The sequence below is a fragment of the Gadus chalcogrammus genome, chromosome 8 (assembly GCF_026213295.1).
Source record: "Gadus chalcogrammus isolate NIFS_2021 chromosome 8, NIFS_Gcha_1.0, whole genome shotgun sequence".
NCBI classification, from domain to species: domain Eukaryota; kingdom Metazoa; phylum Chordata; class Actinopteri; order Gadiformes; family Gadidae; genus Gadus; species Gadus chalcogrammus.
In genome coordinates this window covers 3,139,489-3,159,896 of record NC_079419.1, presented here as the reverse complement: position 1 = coordinate 3,159,896, position 20,408 = coordinate 3,139,489, and the positions used below count along the sequence as shown (strand labels likewise).

The 20,408-nt window shown below is 52.5% G+C and overlaps 2 protein-coding genes across 2 annotated transcripts in view; both read right to left on the bottom strand.

Moving 5' to 3' along the window:
* Nucleotides 1–1,279, bottom strand: part of kirrel1b (kirre like nephrin family adhesion molecule 1b) — a 10,032-nt gene extending 8,753 nt beyond the window's left edge. Inside the window, exon 1 of the mRNA XM_056596174.1 lies at nt 1,244–1,279. Coding sequence (XP_056452149.1) covers nt 1,244–1,279 — 36 coding nt within the window. The remainder of the gene's footprint in view (nt 1–1,243) is intronic.
* A 4,517-nt stretch (nt 1,280–5,796) lies between these two features.
* The window catches only part of lig1 (ligase I, DNA, ATP-dependent), a 39,865-nt gene continuing 25,253 nt past the window's right edge, over nt 5,797–20,408 (bottom strand). The window contains exons 18-27 of the mRNA XM_056596027.1: nt 20,106–20,201; nt 18,777–18,887; nt 17,786–17,857; nt 16,849–16,993; nt 16,094–16,176; nt 13,785–13,937; nt 12,122–12,175; nt 10,355–10,498; nt 8,403–8,495; nt 5,797–5,996 (exon numbers count right to left, since the gene is read on the bottom strand). Coding sequence (XP_056452002.1) covers nt 5,922–5,996; nt 8,403–8,495; nt 10,355–10,498; nt 12,122–12,175; nt 13,785–13,937; nt 16,094–16,176; nt 16,849–16,993; nt 17,786–17,857; nt 18,777–18,887; nt 20,106–20,201 — 1,026 coding nt within the window. The 3' untranslated portion in view covers nt 5,797–5,921. The remainder of the gene's footprint in view (nt 5,997–8,402; nt 8,496–10,354; nt 10,499–12,121; nt 12,176–13,784; nt 13,938–16,093; nt 16,177–16,848; nt 16,994–17,785; nt 17,858–18,776; nt 18,888–20,105; nt 20,202–20,408) is intronic.

Genomic DNA, 20,408 nt, shown 5'->3' with positions numbered 1-20,408 from the left:
CCCCCCCCCCCCCCCATCTCGCCCGTCTCATCCGCGTTCTAGCCCCCACAGGGTTAAAGATGGCCGCCCCGTTGGCGTTCTCGCCGAGGTGGGGGGGGGAAGGGGCGTGTAATTAGACGGCCCGTGGAATTTGCGGACCATCTTTCCCTGTGACACTGTAATTTGTTTGACGTGAAATTCTTTATTTATTTTTTTTTTTTACTCGCTCTCGCTCCACGCAAGCAAAATAAAATGTGTCTCTCAATGGGCCGGGGATAATCGCTGTCTGGGAAGTCGGCCCAAGCCTTGCGTGTTTTTTTTTTTTCCTTCGCTTTTCGGAGGAATCTCGTCAATTCTAGCCGTGTCTAATTTGTCGGCGATGTTTAGTACATTTGTCACAGTGGTGAGAGCCGGGCATGATCACATGGAACGCTGGCAGGGACAACCAGGGGGGGGGGGGGGGAGCAGAGGCCTAAACACACACACACACACACACACACACACACACACACAGAGATGGAGACAGGGAGATGGAGAGAGAGAGAGCGAGTTTAATGGAGAAAAAGAGGCGCAGAGAGAGAAAGAGAGAGAGAGATGAGAGAGAGCGAGGGCAAGAGAGGGCAAGAGAGAGTATGAAGAGTGAAGTGGCGGGAGGGGCAGAGTGAGAGAGATAGAGAGAGCGAGCAGATAACACATAATAGAAGCTGGTTCACATTAGGGTCATAACTCTAATGACTGTAGTAATGAGCCAATAGACTGCGCTGCACTCTGCGGCTCCCAAAAGCATAAGCCTCTAAGTGCAGGCCAAAACTCTGTTTGTGTGTGTGGGTGTGTGTGGGTCTATATGTGTGGTAGGGAATATCGTTCAACCAACACTGCTATAAAAGAATGGAAAGGACAGCGATAAAAGTATCAACAGTGGCATCGCCAAAACTTTCCTCCAGGAATGCAAAAAATCCTTGATTGCTTAATCGTAGCCCGTGATTGGATGCTTGATGTAATTGCCTTCACAATAGAAAAAGGATTGGGTTCAACTTCAAACATGGAATATAAGTTTGTGTTTTTCCATCCGTTAGCTGAACTACCCAGCATTTGAGTTCTTAGTCGTCAACATCTGAGGACGCTTTTATCCGAGGGGACGTTCATCTGGCAGAGTATCTCGAGTTTCTGGGTGACATCAAAAAAGCCCCCCAATATATCGGAGGCAGCGTCCCCATGAAGGCTGTGCAGTGAGCGTCAACACAGAGCCTGTGAACCCGACTACAGTCTCCTCAGAGCCGCCGGAGGCACAAGGCCTCATTATCGCCGATTCTCCTCCTCACAGGGTGGAAGGCCAGCGCTTTGGCGTGAGTCACGGCGTGCTGTACGCGCACAGGCCCGGGCCTTGTGTGTCTCCCCCCCCCCGTCCCCCGTCCCGTCCCCCCCCCGTCGCAGCAGAAGGGCCCGAAAACACTGCTTTGTGTGGAGTGGCGACTGGAGGGGTCCAGAAACCATATAAAGGGAGCCTAAAAGTGGCCAGCGCTTGACATCACTGCATCCAAAAGGTCGGTTGGCCAACGCGCTGAGGGGAAAAAAACAATTGATATTCTGTGGGCTCCGCCGGAGAGACAATGGACGAGCCTGTCTGTTCTCTCCCTCCCTCTCACTCTCTTTCCCTCTCTCTCTCTCCCCTCCCTCCCTCTGCATGGCAGAGATGTCACAGAAAGCACCAAACAAATGGATGGGGGGGGGGGGAAGAGAGAGAGAGAGAGAGAGAGAGAGAGAGAGAGAGAGAGAGAGAGAGAGAGAGAGGAAAGAGGGATGAGGGAGGAGAACAAAAACATTGTTCTCGGGGCGGAGAAAAGAGGGTATTGTGAGGAAGACAGATCACTCATTTGGGAGGAGAGAGAGGGGAGGGCCAGAGAGAGAGAGAGAGAGAGAGAGCGATGGAGAGAGAGAGGGAGAATGGCAAGAGGTGAACTTTGGTATTTGTCATGGAAGTCTTGCTTGCTGGCTTTTTATTAAAAAGATCTCCTTTTCTTCGGCTTGGTTTTGTCTCGCCGATGGGCTGCAGCTATGTCCTCCCCCTCCCTGCAGAGAGGTGACAGCGAAATGGGACGCTGCCATGTTTGTTTGTGCCACAACCTCAGACCGCCAGCAGCTGGAACCCCTATCTGATGAGGCGGTGGTTGTTGTTGTTGTTGTTGTTGTTGTCCTCTTCCTTCTGGTCCTTCAGCATGGACCACGGAGCAGGTATACGACAGGGTGGCTATAGTTCAGGCCCCTCCCCGGGCGTGCGGTGGGGCATCCGGGGGGGGGGTCTGGATGTACACGGGCAGAGGGGGCGGCCAGGTGGGGGGGGGGGGGGGGGGGGGGGAGCCAGACAGACGCCGGCACGCACTTCCATACCCCCCGGCTGCCTGCTGTGAGCGCCAGCGCGCCTCTGCTCCCTCACACTTGGTAAACATCAGGCACACGTACACACATGCACACACACACACGCACACACACACACACACACACACACACAGACAGAGAGACAATCCTACGTGCAGCATACACCTAGACATCAATCCTCCACCCACACATTCGAAATCTTAACACGGCGTAAAGAAAGGCATGCGCACACACACACACACACACACACACAGACACACAGCCGCACACCACACACACACACACACACACACACACACACACAGACAACAGCCTGAGGTGCAGGCAGTCCTTAACACATCACACACACACAATCCCACAAAGACATCAGGGGCCACGGGCTTTCACACTGCCTACGTACACACATACAGAAGCCCTGGTGCACACACACACACACACACACACACACACACACACACACACACACACACACACACACACACACACACACACACACACACACACACACACACACACACACACACACACACACACACACACACACACACAGTGAGCAGGCTGGGAGATAAAGAGGGCTGAGACAATGCAGCAGCCACAGCAGACATGGCCGGGTGTAATTCGCTACACGACACAGCGACCTGCCGTCGCTGAATCATATCGCGCCGCGGTCGGGTGCACGGTATGGCGCCCAAACTTAATGACACATTTACATTTCCAATATCTCATGTAATACTTCGAGCCTCGATTCCCATTACCACCCCCACACACACACACACACACAAACACAATCCATCATTCGCACAGGCTGTTTAGATTACTACTTAAGAGTCTGTGGAAATTAAAATTTGTTATTGAAATTCTGATTCCTGGCAAAAAAGCACAATGACTCTCCTCATGTTTCTTTAGAGTGGGTGTTTTTTGTGCTTTTTTTTCGGGTCTCTTTTGTCTCGATACAAATGGACCAGATGCACTGATAAAATTCAACTGAATAGATTAATTAATAAATAACTGAACGAGCATCACATGACAGCAAAAGCCACACTGTCGAGGAGAAGAGAAGAAAGAAACCAAAGAATGGGTTTTATTCAACAGCCAACGAGAGCCAACAAGTGAGAGAATGCATACTCAAATTCTCAAGAGACTAAATTAAGCACTGAGATACAATATAATACATTCCAACTGCAGACTGTATGGTGGGAACGGACGAATTTAATGGAACAGATTGATGGGTGGATGCACAGAGGACGGGACAGACACAGATAAACAGCCGTAGATGGAAAGGCCAGGCGAAACCAAATTTGACCAAATTTCCATGCTTCCTCGACCACAATGGTGTCCTTCTCTAACAAGCCTACAGAACGACACAGCCTCAGTGCAAAGCCACCCATACACACACACACACAAAGAGACAAGGCGGCAAGCCGGTAGCTTGGGAAAGAGCCTCCCATGGCACAGCAATAACTCCAAAATATGTCAGACTTAACAAGCTCTTCGCGCTCTCAAGTATGAAAGGAAATAACAAATGTCCCACCCGCAGAAAGACACGTCCACACACACACACACAGAGGCCAGACGGAGGCGTGCAGCGCCCTGCGAGTACTTCATACAAAACGTGGGCAAGGCTTCAAACCGCAGAACAAGCTGGTTCAGGTGGGACTCCTCCTGCGTGCCAGGGCTGCGAATGTCCTCATCCGCATTGTGAATTATTCCGAGTGATTCTCTCACTACATTATCTTATCGACCGTCTTCCATGAAGCTTGAGCCGAGCCAGAGTTTTCCCCAGCCAAGGAAAGGGCGAAAAGGTTGAGGATGCTATGTCCACGCCGGTCCTCCTGAATAGGAACCCTTGAGCAAGATGCCGTACCCGTTACTTAATTAGGTGAATATATTCTTATTTCGGAGGAATGAAACCAAAAGATCAAGTCCAGTCACATCCATCCGAATCACTCCCTCTGTCACCCATGGACCTTAAACCCCCTGAGGCTGGTATAACAACCAGAAACAAAATATACATAAAGAAATAAATCACATTTTGATTAACAGCTTAATAAATAGGTTAAAGACGTGAAAGGAAGGCCAAACATATTCGAGGCCTGCATTTTTGTGAAAGAGCAGGGAAGCCTTCAGAGGTAAGACTGCAGCCCATAGTGTCTGATCTCTGTGCGTGCACACAGGATCCTCCCAACAAGAGAGAACTGCCTACAGGGCATGAGCCTTCCATTAATCCATTCACACACGGCTAGGTTCTGCTGTGGAATATGTATTCTTTGCGATGGTGAGGGCCCGGTTCGGGCAGTGCCAGTTTGCCAAGCAGGAAGGCGTGATTGGCAGGTCCTGCCCCCTCCGTCAACCTGATAGTTAGTTCTGAGTGCCTCAGAGTTGGATTTAAGTAATTTCCACCACGACTCGGTCACCGGTACCTGACTTTTGAAAAAAAAAACACCCGTAATGTAACCTAGTCCCATAACCGCATAGTGGAAGAACCATGTTTCCCTTCCACAATTGTCACTTTCTGTGAAACTTCAGGTCGTCAGCATTTGTTCAGTGGCGATTTGGAGTGTGAGGGAAAAGCTCCCTTTATTGCATTTATTGCAGAACAGCTAGGAAGTTATTGGATGCTGATTAAACTATGAAACATTCAATCAAAAATACACACAGACACACACACACATACAGCAGAGCCATCACACAGCCAAGGAGATAGACAATAACACAAGTAACTTGGCCACCCCCACACACACACACACACAGAGAAAATGACATGAGCGGATCGTAAAAAAAAGTGAAATCCCATTTCACTTTTCTTGGCGTAATAACAGCCTGTCCTTTGGCTCTCATGATGAATGTCGCCCCCCCCAACCACTTCCAGCCTGCCACACACACACACACACCAATCTGAAGCTCCCACATTGATTTGGGGATCCAGACAGTTAGTGGATTTCCATCATCTAACGTCCACGAGTCCTTGACCCTTGTCCTGATCAACTGTCAGTTGACCCATCCCCCACACACACAAGAACACAAACATGCAAAAAAACGATGCACATACACAAACACAAATGCAAAAACAGACGCTGACAGACACACACCAGAATATCACCATTTCCCCGGGAGCCACCTTTACCCAATTCGTCCTCCCTAGCTTGCATCATGATCTGGGTTGGCACCATCCTTGGGAGTTCCCTGAATGGCTGTGCACGTGAGCGTGCACAATGCTACCATTGGGTAGGGAGAGTTGCATCGCTGTGTGTGTGTGTGTGTGTGTGTGTGTGTGTGTGTGTGTGTGTGTGTGTGTGTGTGTGTGTGTGTGTGTGTGTGTGTGTGTGTGTGTGTGTGTGTGTGTGTGTCCGAAAATGAAAGTATCTCGTATCTTTTTCAGTTTAGGGATTATCTCCATACATTTATCCTTCAAATAAAATCAAACGCACACAGGATTATTGTTGAAAAAGGAAAATGATTTTTTTTTAATATCATTCAGTGGGGAATTTTTTAAAACAGGAGGAATCACATCTATTTACAATTGCATGGAAACTATTCTCCTTTGTCTCTCCGCGGGAAGTGGCTAATCAGTAGTAGTCTTCTAGGTCAGCCTTTTCTCCCTGGTTCTGAATCTGCTGCTGCTTCTTGTACAGATCGGCAATCTACAGAGAGGTGAACACGGAACACAAAGATATGAGATGTTTTATTCACTTCGTCCCATTCCTTGATTGCACTTCGATACCCGTTAATGTTGGCCATAGGGTTAAATTAGCATTGTTAGCATTTCGTTGTTCACCTTTAGTTTATGCTGCCGTTACCATTTTACCACCAACTACCCTTTTCATTGCAAAATAAGTCAGTAGCCTGTGATTAGCGAGCAATAGCGCTGGAATTAGCGAACCGTAGCATGAGGCATAAAGAGAACCGGCACCAACGTAAAACACAACACAAATCTCAATGAAACGACAGCGAGACATAAAGGCGGAGGGAGATAAAGAGATAGTGACCGAGAAAAGAGGGACAAACCACGATGTCCCTCTCATTTCTTATCGCGAGAGAGCGAGAGAGCGAGAGAGCGAGAGAGAGCGAGCGAGCGGTGGTATAATACTCGAGGCAGGAGCAGGGCACGCCATAAAGTCATGTCAGCGACACAGAACTAAATAAATATTAAATAAAAAAAAAAAGACGTGGGAAGGCCCGGGCTAAAAATAGCCGTCTGATTATTCATATCCCCGGCTTTGAAGTCTCACTCTCTCCTCACCCGCTCGACTCGGAGGCAAGCGCTTCTGTTCAAGCTAATCAAAGCTTCGGCGGCGGCGGCGTTGACGCCGCGTGCTTTAACGGCCGCCGTCGCCGCGTAAAGAGAAATCCCCTGATCCCCGCAAAGCATCAGGAGCAGCGTTGCCAGATTGGGCCGGATTTCCCCGCTCAACCCTGGCAACCCTGGCTATTGCCAGGGTTGAGCGGGGAAATCCGGCAACCCTGGCTACAGCCAAATCCAGCACCCTAGCCAGGGTTGCCAGGGTCGAGCGGGGGAAATCCGGCCCAATCTGGCAACGCTGCTTTGGAGCATGGCTCTGTATGTTTTGGGGGGGTTCATTCACCCCATCCGAGGCGCCGTTTTGGGCTGAAAATGTGCGTTAATGTGTGCTGGAGCATCTCGTAGCCCCGCAGGGCTCAATTTGGAGAGGCCGTAAAAAAAAAACGTGGCGTAGTCTAGCTGTCTGCTACAGGTTTATTACCTTTTGGATAGCTAGATGCTACGCAGCCACTGCTAGCCTTCTAAACCCCTGGTTTATTAACATCTTCCGATAGCTGGATGCTACATAGCCACAACCAGCTGTCCAAGCCCTGGTTTATTAACTTCAGATAGCTAGATGCTACGTAGCCATTCCTTAGTGGTCTACTCCTGGTTTATTAACTTCAGATAGCTAGATGCTACGTAGCCATTCCTTAGCGGTCTCCTCCTGGTTTATTAACTTCTGATAGCTAGATGCTACGTAGCCATTCCTTAGCGTTCTCCACCTGGTTTATTAACTTCAGATAGCTAGATGCTACGTAGCCATTCCTTAGCGGTCTACTCCCGGTTTATTAACTTCTGATAGCTAGATGCTACGTAGCCATTCCTTAGCGGTCTCCTCCTGGTTTATTAACTTCTGATAGCTAGATGCTACGTAGCCATTCCTTAGCAGTCTACTCCCGGTTTAATAACTGCAGATATCTAGATGCTACGTAGCCATTCCTTAGCGGTCTCCTCCTGGTTTAATAACTGCAGATATCTAGATGCTACGCAAGCACCCCTATTTCTCTCCTCCTGGTTTATCCCAGCGAGACAGCTAGCTACCGCCTAGCCACCCACTACCGTTCCATCCCTGGTTTATTACCTTCAGCCCCAGAGCCAGCGTCGTGGGATAGACACAGGTGTGGCGCACGACACTAATTATGGGGATGCCCCTTTTTAATGGTTCAGGGCACGGCTAGGAGACTACCCTTGCGAGGATGTGCTGGTGTAACACCTTCAGGTAGCGAGCTGCCACGTAGCATCCACTTGCTTTCTACCCCTGCTGGTATAATAGCTTCAGATAGCAGATAGGCACGGTTCGCAGAATTAGCCTCACAAGGGAAGCCTACTACCCCTGGCCTGGTACATAAACGGGGCGTCCAGGCCTGGAGCCACAGGGGGGGATGAAGGGAACTTCTACTGATTTACGGCGAGTGATATATACACCTCTTTACTGTTGTGCTGGCGAGGACTGCAGTCACTTTTAATGGGCTTTGCTTGGGTCTATTTTAGCGATATCGTTGCCATTGCCAAAGCAGATTAACCCTTGGTTTTGTGGCATTTTATTAATATATATAAAACTATGATCCAGTTATTATCGGTTCATATAGCGTTGGGTTTGGCCGGTTCTTGAGCGTCATGGCGGCGCACTGGGTGCGAGTGTTGGTCATGATCGCACCACGTCGGCCCTGTGTCTGTCCCACGACGGTGACTTGGTGAAAGGCGTTCCGTTGCTCCCACACACACCGGGAGGGGGGGGGGGGGGGGGGGGGGGACAGTGACTCACCTGCAAGCTGTTGGTGGCGTCTTCGGGCTTCTTGTCGTCTCTGATCCGCAGGAACCGGGGGAAGCGCAGGGAAATGCCCTTCTCTGGGTCCGCCTGGTAAACAGACAGACAGTCAGACAGGCAGGCAGGCAGGCAGGCAGTCAGACAGGCAGGCAGGCAGACAGGCAGACAGGTAGACAGGAGATGGGACGAGAAGAGGGGAGAGGGAGAGACAGACAGGCCGAGGGACGGACAGACAGTCAGTCAGACAGGCAGGAGACCAGGAGGACGGGAGAGAGAGAGAGACAGACAGACTGAGGGACAGTCAGACAGACAGTCAGTCAGTCAGACAGTCAGGAGACGGACCGAGATGACGAGAGAGCGACAGACGGGCGGAGGGGCGGTCACACGGCGGGGGGGAGACGGGGGGGGGGGGGGAGGTGGAGAGGGGGCGGGGAGTCATCAGACGGGTGGAGGCGCGGCAAACGGTGGAAGACGTCGCCATGGAGACGGGAGTGACAGGGGGACGGGGGGACGGATGACAGACGGGAACGGCGACGGAGACGGGGGAGGTGATGAAGACGGAGACGGGGGAGGGGGGGGGGGAGACGGATAGGGGGGGGGGGGGAGACGGGGGAGGTGATGAAGACGGATAGGGGGGGGGGGGGGGACAGATGCAGACGGAGCGATAGAGGACAGCGGCGTGATGAACACAAGAGGAGGACGGAATGACAAGCGGCCGGGGGGGAGGGAGACGGGGAGACGGGCGGAGAAGGAGGCGCAATTAGGCTGGTGGGAAGAGGGGGTACGGCGAGAGAGGAGAGGAGAGGAGAGAAGAGGGGGTACGGCGAGAGAGGAGGGGAGAGGGGAGGGGGAAGAGGGGGTACGGCGAGAGAGGAGAGGAGAGGGGAGGGGGAAGAGGGGGTACGGCGAGAGACGAGGGGAGAGGGGAGAGGAGAGAAGAGGGGGTACGGCGAGAGACGAGGGGAGAGGGGAGAGGAGAGAAGAGGGGGTACGGCGAGAGACGAGAGGAGAGGAGAGAGGAGAGAAGAGGAGAGGGGGTACGGCGAGAGAGGAGGGGAGAGGAGAGAGGAGAGAAGAGGGGGTACGGCGAGAGAGGAGGGGAGAGGAGAGGAGAGAGAAGAGGAGAGGGGGTACGGCGAGAGACGAGGGGAGAGGAGAGAGACGAGAGGAGAGAGGAGAGAAGAGGGGGTACGGCGAGAGAGGAGAGGAGAGGAGAGAGGAGAGGGGGTACGGCGAGAGAGGAGAGGAGAGAGGAGAGAAGAGGGGGTACGGCGAGAGAGGAGAGGAGAGGGGAGCGGGGGGAAGAGGGGGTACGGCGAGAGAGGAGGGGAGAGGAGAGGAGAGAGAAGAGGGGGAAGAGGGGGTACGGCGAGAGACGAGAGGAGAGGAGAGAGGAGAGAAGAGGGGGTACGGCGAGAGAGGAGGGGAGAGGAGAGGAGAGAGGAGAGAAGAGGGGGTACGGCGAGAGAGGAGGGGAGAGGAGAGAAGAGAGAAGAGAAGAGGGGGTACGGCGAGAGACGAGAGGAGAGGAGAGAGGAGAGAAGAGGGGGTACGGCGAGAGAGGAGGGGAGAGGAGAGGAGAGAGAAGAGGAGAGGGGGTACGGCGAGAGACGAGAGGAGAGGGGAGCGACAGCTGGTTGGAGTCGTACTGGAGTGTGTAGTACTCTGGAACCCCTCCCCCCTCCCCCCACAAATATGAGATCGTCTCGGACGCCACGGGTACTCAAAGTCATTCCCGCAGGCCGCAGACGGGGTATTCGGGCCCCTCATTCCGGCCCCTCCAGGGGTCAAAGCCGGGGGCCGTTCCATTAAAATCCCTCCGTTTTTAACCCGGCCGTTTATTAAATAACTGTCGTTAAGAGTCGCTAATTACACGCGTGATTTATGGACGCGGGAGAGAGAAAGAAAAGGAGGAAGAAAAAAAAAGAATAAAGTCATCGTCTACTGACCAATCCCATTCCGGCCTTGTAGATGGGGGACAGGGATAGGTCGGCGCACTTGACCTCCCACACCTGGACGGCGTCCAGCCACACGTCGGGCTCTGTTGATTGGTCGACGCGGTAGTAGGCCCGGGGCTTGGGCAGAATGTGTTCCTGGAGGGGGGGGGGGGGAGAGGAGAGATGAGGGTCACAGCAGAACAAGGAAGGAAGGACGGAAGGAAGGAAGGAGAAGGGAAGATAAAAGAAAGGAGTGATGAATGAGACAGGGAGTGGGAGAGAATAAGATAATCATCCAGAACGGAGGAATATTCCAACATAAGAGGAGGAGGGCGAAAGACCGAGCGCGAGAGAGAGGAGGAGGAGGAGAATAAAACGTGGACAATGCGTCCTTTGAGCGTCGCTCCCAACCCACACCCCTTGTGATAATTGAGCTCTCCGCCGCACGCATTCAAACGACAGAACCGCGACGGCAGCCAAGCCCTGCATACCAAAACTCTACAGCTGAAATAACTACCATTGTAGACGGCGGGATGAACGCGGCAATAACGCCGCGCTGTGGGTGGGGGGGGGGGGGGGACAGGAAGCAGAGGCGATGCGACACAGTCTGCTGTAAACGCCCGCACCGTTATTGACCCAGAGTTTTGTTGTCGCTCGCTCCGTCCTAATCGCCGTCGACCGCGGCGAGGTGCATGCAACTAAAGATTGTTTTTCCTCCCCATGGCCACGTCCATTTGGCCGTGCGTCGGGAGGAGGCACTAGTTATGTCGGAGTGCGAGGGGCCCCGAGGTTGACCCTGGAGGGAGGACGATGGCCACTCTTAAGAGGTTTCTTCGTCGCTTTCGCCGCCACATCCTACACCTTATTAAACATCCGCCATACAAACCATTAGAAACACATCAGCTCTTTTATTTGGCGTGCTTTGGGTTCCTTCGAGTCAACCCTCTCTCCTTCTGTGCACAGCAAGTGGCCACTGAAGAACCAGGGTCACTTTAAAGTAAGACAGACCGGGAAAAAGCTTCTTGATAAATAAATAAGTGTGGCAGTGCTAGAGTGTGCAATTATTTTATAACGGAGATGTCTGCATGCCAACATCCTGCTCTCTGTCACTGTGCGTGTGTGTGTGTGTGCGCGTGTGTGCGCGCGTGTGCGTGTGTGCGTGTTCGCGTTTGAAGTCGTTGGACCTACGGTGAAGCACAGGGCAGCATAGCAGGTCTGCTACTTCACCCCCCCCATCCCCCCCACCCACCACCACCACCACCTCCACCTCCACCCACCCAGCAGCAGTACCACCACCCCTCCCTTCCAGCCAGGAAGACTTTATTAGGCCGGGGACTGCGAGGCGGACACCATTGTTGGGTTCCTGGGACGTCTCCAGAACCGCCGGCTTTGAGCACAAAGCCGTTGTGAACGGAGTCTTTGTCAAGAAATAATTATTTTATATAACTCGATTTGTTTTGCAGGGGAGATGAATAGCGACAAGCAGGCAAGTTGTTGGTGTCGTTTTTTTTAACAAATTGAATGATATGAGAGTTGACGAAATGGAAATAATCAAAAGACCCAACTAAGGTGCATTCTTGTGCATTCATGAATAAATTACTTCATGGCTTTAGTGCTTTGGATTGGTAGTGGCCTTTTTGGCCACACCCCTGCACTCACACACACTGACAAACCCCAGACAGACACACACACACATACACACACTCTCCCCCAGACAGACACACAATCTCCCCCAGACAGACAGACAGACAGACACAAACACACACACACACGTTGTACCTTCAAGAACTTGTAATGCTGCTCTAGATCTTCATCCTTGAAGCCCGTCCCAATCTGAGGAAGATGAAGTGAGGATGTTAATAAAACACACACACACACGCACACAAAGTCACACACAGTGAGACAGTAGAAAACAGCGAATCCCAGAGTGCCAAAATACTCAGTGTCTGAACTACCCCGCCTCAAGCGATGTATCACCTCTCAAAGACTTTAACCCCCCCACACACACACACACACACACACACACACACACACACACACACACACACACACACACACACACACACACACACACACACACACACACACACACACACACACACACACACACACACACGCAATTAAGACATAGCGGGTCTGATTGATGACAGGAGTCCCCGTCTCCCTGCAGGCTGGCTCAAAGGCACTAAGGTCACTGGCCACCTCCTTTTGTTTAGAGTAGACCTTTACAGGAATGCCCAGTGTTCTGCAAAAAAGTTGCCTTTCTACCCCCATGACTGCATGCGGTCCTTTCTCTCCCATAGGGCGTCTGCACCGGGAGCCATTTACTCCAACAATCGTTCATGTTTTGTTTTTTTATCCGTTGTCGAAAGGGACGCCAGAAATACACAGCATGACATCACCTCAGAAAGCCATGAAAGGAACCTAGGGAAACAGAGACTCGATCTGAGACGTCTCTGGTATTTCCTTCATGCTTAAGGGACCCTGCAACAAATGAGGACATCACTGATGCACTGGAACAGGGTAGCAGGGAAGGGGGTATGATCCAAAAAGGGGGGGGGGGGTTGGCATCATCGAATCTCACCCCCCTGAACAATTAGCGGGTTCTCTGTAGAAGGGGAGGAGGGTGACCTGTACCAGGTAGCATTGGCTAGCATACGGGAAGCGCTGTGGCACGCAGACAATACACGACTTATCTTTCGCTACAGTCACGCTTCCAAGCCCCTTCTGCCCCCGTGCAATGTAAGAAGGTCACACCCACACACACACACACACACACACACACACACACACACACACACACACACACACACACACACACACACACACACACACACACACACACACACACACACACACACACACACACACACACACACAGACACGTACTTAGTCAGTGTCTCTCACACACACACATTCTGTCAGTGTCTCACACACACACACACACACACACAGTCAGTGTCTCACACACACACACACACACACACACACACAGTCAGTGTCTCACACACACACACACACACAGACACACACACACACACACACACACACACACACACACACACACACGAGAACACACGCAGTCAGTAGAAGAACACACACAGTCAGTCAGTAGAACACACACACACACACAGTCAGTAGAACACACACACACACAGTCAGTAGAACACACACACAGTCAGTAGAACACACACACACACAGTCAGTAGAACACACACAGCCAGTAGAACACACACACACACAGTCAGTAGAACACACACAGCCAGTAGAACACACACACACACACAGTCAGTAGAACACACACACAGTCAGTAGAACACACACACACACAGTCAGTAGAACACACACAGCCAGTAGAACACACACACACACAGTCAGTAGAACACACACAGTCAGTAGAACACACACACACACACAGTCAGTAGAACACACACACACACACCTTGCAGATGGACTGGAACTCCTCGCCTTCGTCGTCGTAGCAGGCCAGCAGGAAGCCCCCGTAGGCGCCCGCTCGCTTGCCCTTGCCCATGTAGGCTCCGATCACGCAGAGGTCCATGGTGTCACCCACCCCGTCCAGGTAGTCCTTCTTCAGCTGCGGGGGGGGGGGGGGGGGGGGGGAGAGAGACAGCGTCGGTCATACACAGCCCCTCTGGGTCTATTCTGCTCATAAGCACAGTGACGGGCAATGGTCACATCTTCGTTTTTCTGCGTCGTCACATTTGGTCAATGGCTGTATTTCAACAGTTTAAGGGTAAGGGGTAGAAATGGGATTGGGACCCCTTACCCCTTCAAAACAAGGGGGAGGGCTAAGGGGAAGGAGTAAGGGTAAGGGGTAAGGGGTAGAAATGGGATTGGGCCTTACTATGCTGGAATCGCAGGGCACTGATACAGAACCCTGTCCCTCACAGTATGACTCCCTCGTACCCCCCCCCCCCCCCCTCCTCCTCTACTAAACTACTTCATGTGAGGAAACCCTGAAACCGTTGGAGCATTGTTGACCAATCAGCATCAGATATCTCACAAGGCTTTGGTCTAAACATATATAACGTTTACAGACACGGCCGCCGTCATTGGGACTTTGTTGGCGACCGCGTCCCTTTACTTATCCGGGTTCCTTCGACTGTAAAATACCACGTCGCCGCTTCTTACACAAAGTTCCACTCCCGAGTTTAACGTTTGACTTTTCTGAGCGAGGGGGAGAATAATCCTATCTGGGTGTGCCGGGTCGGGCGCCTTGTTAAAAGGTTAAATGCAAAGTTCCTCCGCGCGAACGGCCCGCGCCGCATCGCTGCATTACAACAAATGTTCACAAACAATGCAAATTAAATGTCATTTTCACTGGCGGACACGCACGACACAGACACACAGACACACAGACACACACACACACACACACACACACACACACACACGACAATAATTCTACAGTTTGCCCTTTTCCCATGCTTTGCTGTGTGTGTCTGTGTGTGTCGGTGTCTGCAGAGTATGAGTGTACTATGAAACCCCTTCAGTTTCTGAGCATCACAGGTGAATTGTGGGCTTCGCATTGTGCCGTCTTCAATGGACGTCCTTAATGAGGTTTTTGTCGGCGTGAACGGACAAATGCATCAGACCTTTCTCTATAATCACGCTTTTGTAGCGGTTTGTGTGTGCAATGGAGGATAGTGCATTTCAACCATCGCTGCCCTACTTCTCCGTGTTTGGGCGTGTGTGCGTGTATGTGTTTGGGTGTTCGTGTGTCTATGTGTGTGTGGGCAGGCGTGCGTGCATGCATGTGTGTTTGGGTGTGTGTGCTGTATGTGTGTTTAGGCGTGTGTGTGTGTATGTGTGTTTGGGCGTGAGTGTCTTATATGTGTGTTGTGGCGTGTGTATGTGTGTTTGGGCGTGCGTTCGTGTATGTGTGTTCGGGCGTGCGTGTGTGCGTGTACGTCTGTTAGGGCGTGCGTGCGTGTGTGTGTCCTCATTCACTCCCTCTCTCACTGCATTACGGTGGGGAGCATACGGAACAAAAAGCCCCATCCCGACACGTGTAAACAGCTCTTGATCCTCCAGCATTGGTTGACTGTTGATTCAGGGGAGCCCAGGGCATCGTCCCCCAGAGGCTCTCACCCCCCAGTCAGGACCGGCCCGCAGGTCGGCTGACACAACCTCAAAAGTGTGTGTGTGTGGGGGGGGGGGGGGGATTGAACACAGGGGGGCACATTTCAGAAACGGGAATGTCGGGGTATTACGCGGACGCACGTGTCGAGACAACGTGAGGCAGCGTGGATTCCCCCCCCCCCCTCCCCCCGCCCCCACCCGCGCACGCCACGGTATTTAACAGGTAGGAGCGGTGTAATTCGATGGTGTAGTCACGCTCGTCAGCCCCGTGTTCGCCCCGTCACGGGTCTCTCTATGAAGTGCCGTGATTAGATCGGGTCGGAATATATAACGAACGATAACTTTCCCCCCGCCATGCTTTGCCGAGCAGGTGAGTAATGCGATGTGAAAAGTCAGCTTTCATTTCGCTCGTTCGCGTCCTCAGTCTCAAATCCGGAGTTAGCCGTGCCATTAACCCCCGGGGGCAAGACGTGCGTCTGTTCAACGTTACAAATGCTTTTTGTTTTGTGGTGGAACTGGAGAGACCGACTCAGAGCGAAGAGGCAAACATAGAAAAATTGACACACACCTGCACTAGAAAATGCAGTCGGTCGATGTGTGACACACGCAGGCAGCATTAGCAGTCGTGTCGGGCTGCCTGGTTCCTACCTTGAGCCAGTTGTGAGAGCGCTTGGCGATTTCGTAAGTGGCATCCTTTTCTAGCGTCTTCACCATCAACCCCTCGCAGGAATCTGAATGAGGACACACACACGCACGCGCGCACACGCACACATTATACAACACGACTGCAGCCGAACAGAAAGGAAATGAACTGATTAGGTTTCAGATATGTGGAGGGTCTTTGTTGTTGACCGCACACACTCCATCCATCTCTCTCTCTCCCTCTCTCACTCTCTCGCCAAAGTGACAATTGCAAAAAGCATGCAGAGATACAGAAGGGAAAAAAATAAACGTATACTTCCCGCATAGTGAGCGAAAACTGATTTAGGGACAAATGGAAACGGGAAACAAAGAATCAGACAACCATATAACACACACACACACACGTTCAATTTCCTGTGCAAATTAAAAGTGATGTGTGCTCTAACTTGTCGGTTGCGGTGCACTTCAGGGCGGTGGGGTTGCTACGCCCCCCCCCAGTTGACAGACCCTGCGGGCCCCCCAAATGACTCAGGGGTCTCCGTGCGAATCCGGTCGAGACCCCTGCGTCGACACCTTCTCCGTGTCCACCTCGAGGGCCGGACGCGAGGCAAGGGAGGGCTGTGATTGGTCCGCTCGCTAAAACCCCGACGCAGAACCATAAAGGTTCCACGACTGCGTCGACGCGTCTGCGTGGTCCTTGCTTTGCGTGACGTGGGACCGTAATCAGCCCTTAAGTGTATGGGGGGGGGGGGGGGGCACACCTTTTACAGACTGCTCCAGGAACTCTCCGATGGCCTCCGTGTTGTCCGAGTCGATGTAGCGGGCGAACACAAACTCCCCCTCCGTCTCCGAGAAGCTCTCCTTCAGCAGGGCCCGGCGCCGGGACAGCGGCTGGCGCACCAGGGACTGCACACGCACACACGCACACACACACACACACACACAGAAAGAAAGACAGACACACACACAGACACACACACACAAACACCACCAAATTGCACACCATTATAATCATTTTCTCATCATAGCTCCAAGCAACCTAATCATTATGGGCCAAATGCTTAGTGACCCGAATACACACACACACACACACACACACACACACACACAAAACCACTTTACGAGGCAAACACACGCACACAAACGCACACCACAAAGATGCTTGTTGACAATGATCCCAAACACACGCATGCGCGCACACACACACACACACACACAGGCAGTGCTGTGAGTAGAACTCTAAGTACAGGCTCATGTTGCCTCCGATGGCACACACAAACCCATAACAACACACACACGCGCCAGAGGGGAGGGGAGGGAGAAAGATCCGGTAACGATGCCCCCCCCCCCCTCGGTGCAGCGATGTTTGGACACCAACAGCACTCGGCATGTTGCCGGGGCAGGACAGGACGTGCACGCATGATCGCGCGGGCACACACACACACACACACACACACACACACACACACACACACACACACACACACACACACACACACACACACACACACACACACACACACACACACACACACACACACACACACACGAAAACAACAGAAGGATGAACTAAACGATGGCCTGAGAAGCGTGTGATTAGACCGCGCGAGAGAGAGAGAGACGCCGGCGAGGAGGCGTGTCCTGCTGACAAGAGGCGGGGAAACGCCAGCCAATCAGAGCGGAGGGGACGGCGCTCACCTCGCCGTTGAGGTACAGCAGGTCGAAGGCGTAGATGCACACCTGGACCTTGATCTCGGAGGCATCGACGTCCTGTGAGGGAAACACACACACACACACACACTTTTATTAGCAGGAAGAAAATAACACGCGCAAGCACACATACATATATACATATCCATAGCACCTTACCAGCATCCTCGAGTGTATGCGTTAAAAAACGCACCGCGCTTTGATAGTCTTCCATTAAGCTCCTTGATTTTTTATAATGCACTTATAATGCTCAACATACGCTAAACATCAAATGCCTACCGCCACCTAAGGTTTCTCACACACACACACACACACACACACACACACACACACACACACACACACACACACACACACACACACACACACACACACACACACACACACACACACACACACACACACACACACACACACGGAAATTAATTGATTTACTGATTTATTTCGCCCCCCCCCCCTTCCTCCATTGCTCTCTCTCTAACCCTGCCCCCCCCCCCCCCCTCCTTCATATCTCGAGCCTCCCTCCCTCTCTGTCTCTCTCTCATCTCCTCCCTCATCCCTTTGGCCTTGTGTCGCTCAACCTCCCTCACTAATTGTTATTCCACATTCCTACAAACGTTGTTTCCATTACGGCCGCGAGCGAACGCCGCCGTGGTTCAGACAGGCTAGGGCGGCGGCAACGCAGCGCGTGCGTCCGTACCGCCGTCCGTCCGTCCGTCCAGCCCTCCCAAAGAGATTCGAGTGTAATCAAAATCCCACTCCACTGTTTAGCTCCCTCATTAAATCGGTACAGACAATCACACACACCTCCCCCTCGCCCCCCGGTCCATCTCACTGTTCATCAATCATCCGTCGCAAACCTCCCTCCATCTGTCCAATCTGAGGCTCTGCTCGTTCTCTCCAACCCCAACACAGAACCTCTGTGTATCTCCCCCGGTCGCCCACCTGTCGTCGTCGTCCCCCCCCCCCCCCGAGGTACCTTTCTCTTGCGAGTGGTGAGGACCTGGAAGGGTTGGATCTGCTTCTTCTCCCGGTCCCAGGCCACGGCCTCAGAGTCCAGCACGCACGACACCACAGAGTCCTTCTTCATCTGGAGGGATGGGAGAGGAAGAGGGAGGAAGGGTGGGTTGGTTGGTGTTCATGGAGAGCGCCTTGGTGCCTTTGTGTTTATGAGTGTGAGTGAGTGAGCGTTGTCTGTGTATATTGAGAGCATGCTTTTGCATATGAGAGTGAGCGAGTGTTTGTTTGTGTATATTGAGAGCATGGTTGTGAGTTTGTGTTTATGAGAGTGTGTGTTGAGAGAGTAGATATGTGTTGAAAGATAGTGCGCTATAGTATAGAGTGTTTTGTCGAGAGAGTGTTTGTGTGAGGAGGGGACAGAGTCGTATCAGCTGTGGGCTGCTATGAAAAAAATTATAATTGAGATTTTTTTCAGTGATTGCGATCACTTATTGCGATTATCGATAACGAACAAGATTTCGATTACTATGCAATCAATCGTGCAGCCCTGGCAGCAGGTGAAGGTAAACTCAAGGTGAAAATTAAGCGACACGCGGCTAAAGTGCCTTTGGGAGCATAAACAAACCACTCCACCGGAGACCGCGCTCAGTCTCGGAGGCCCCTCAGACTATCTCAACTGTTTGACGACAGAGCGAGAGGGAGAATGAGGGAAGGCGAGCGAGTGACTGAGCAAACCGAGAGACAAATGAGAGATGATGGGAGGCAAGCGGACCAAGATAAACACGCACAGCTCGCCCCAAACTTAATTTGAGTACATTAGCATTTGAGACGGGACGCATTAAGAGACCGAGAGGAGACGACTGAGGGCAGAAGGGAAGAATGGAGTAGAATGGAAATAGGAAGAAGCTGAGTAATGGACACTCAGTGGCATGGACAGAGGTAGGGGAGACAGCTGAGCGGTGACCACGGGAGAGGAGGACTACAAAGCAAAAAAGACCAGACCGACGTGAAAGGAAGAACGGCCCTTGACGGACAAAGGAGCAGACAGCAGACGCGAGACGGAGACACACAGAGGGCAGGACACGCGAGGACTCGTGAGCAGTGAGCGCGCGGTTCAGGCAGGGGGGGCAAGCAGGAGGGGAGTTAAGTGAAGGAGTGAGTGTGTGAGTGAGTGGGAGCGCGCCGGGGGAATTCAGTGAACACCAGCGGCGGAACAGAGCCTCGCCTGCCTCACCAGCGCCCCTTTAGACAACACCACTAGGGCCGCCGCCCCCCCCCCCCCACACCCCCACCCCCACCCCCGCCACACAAACACACAGACAGCTGGACCGGCCCCGAGGCGGTGTACCTTGGGGATGCGTGCGATGATGTCGGGGTACTTGCTGGTGTTGTCCTCCTGGTTACGGCTGAAGACCCGCACCTCACCGTTCTCTAGGATATGGATCTGTTTGCGGGGGGGGGGGGGTTTGGACGTTTTTTTGATGAGAAAAGGTTGGATGGGGACACACACACACACACGCACGCGCACGCACACGCACAACATTGGGCGTTCTAAACCATGTTCTAAATGTAAATGTAAAATAGCAATTTGCGACGTCATTGAGTGAGGCGATGAGCACTCTGCCGGCTGTGGGATCCATCGAGGACGCAT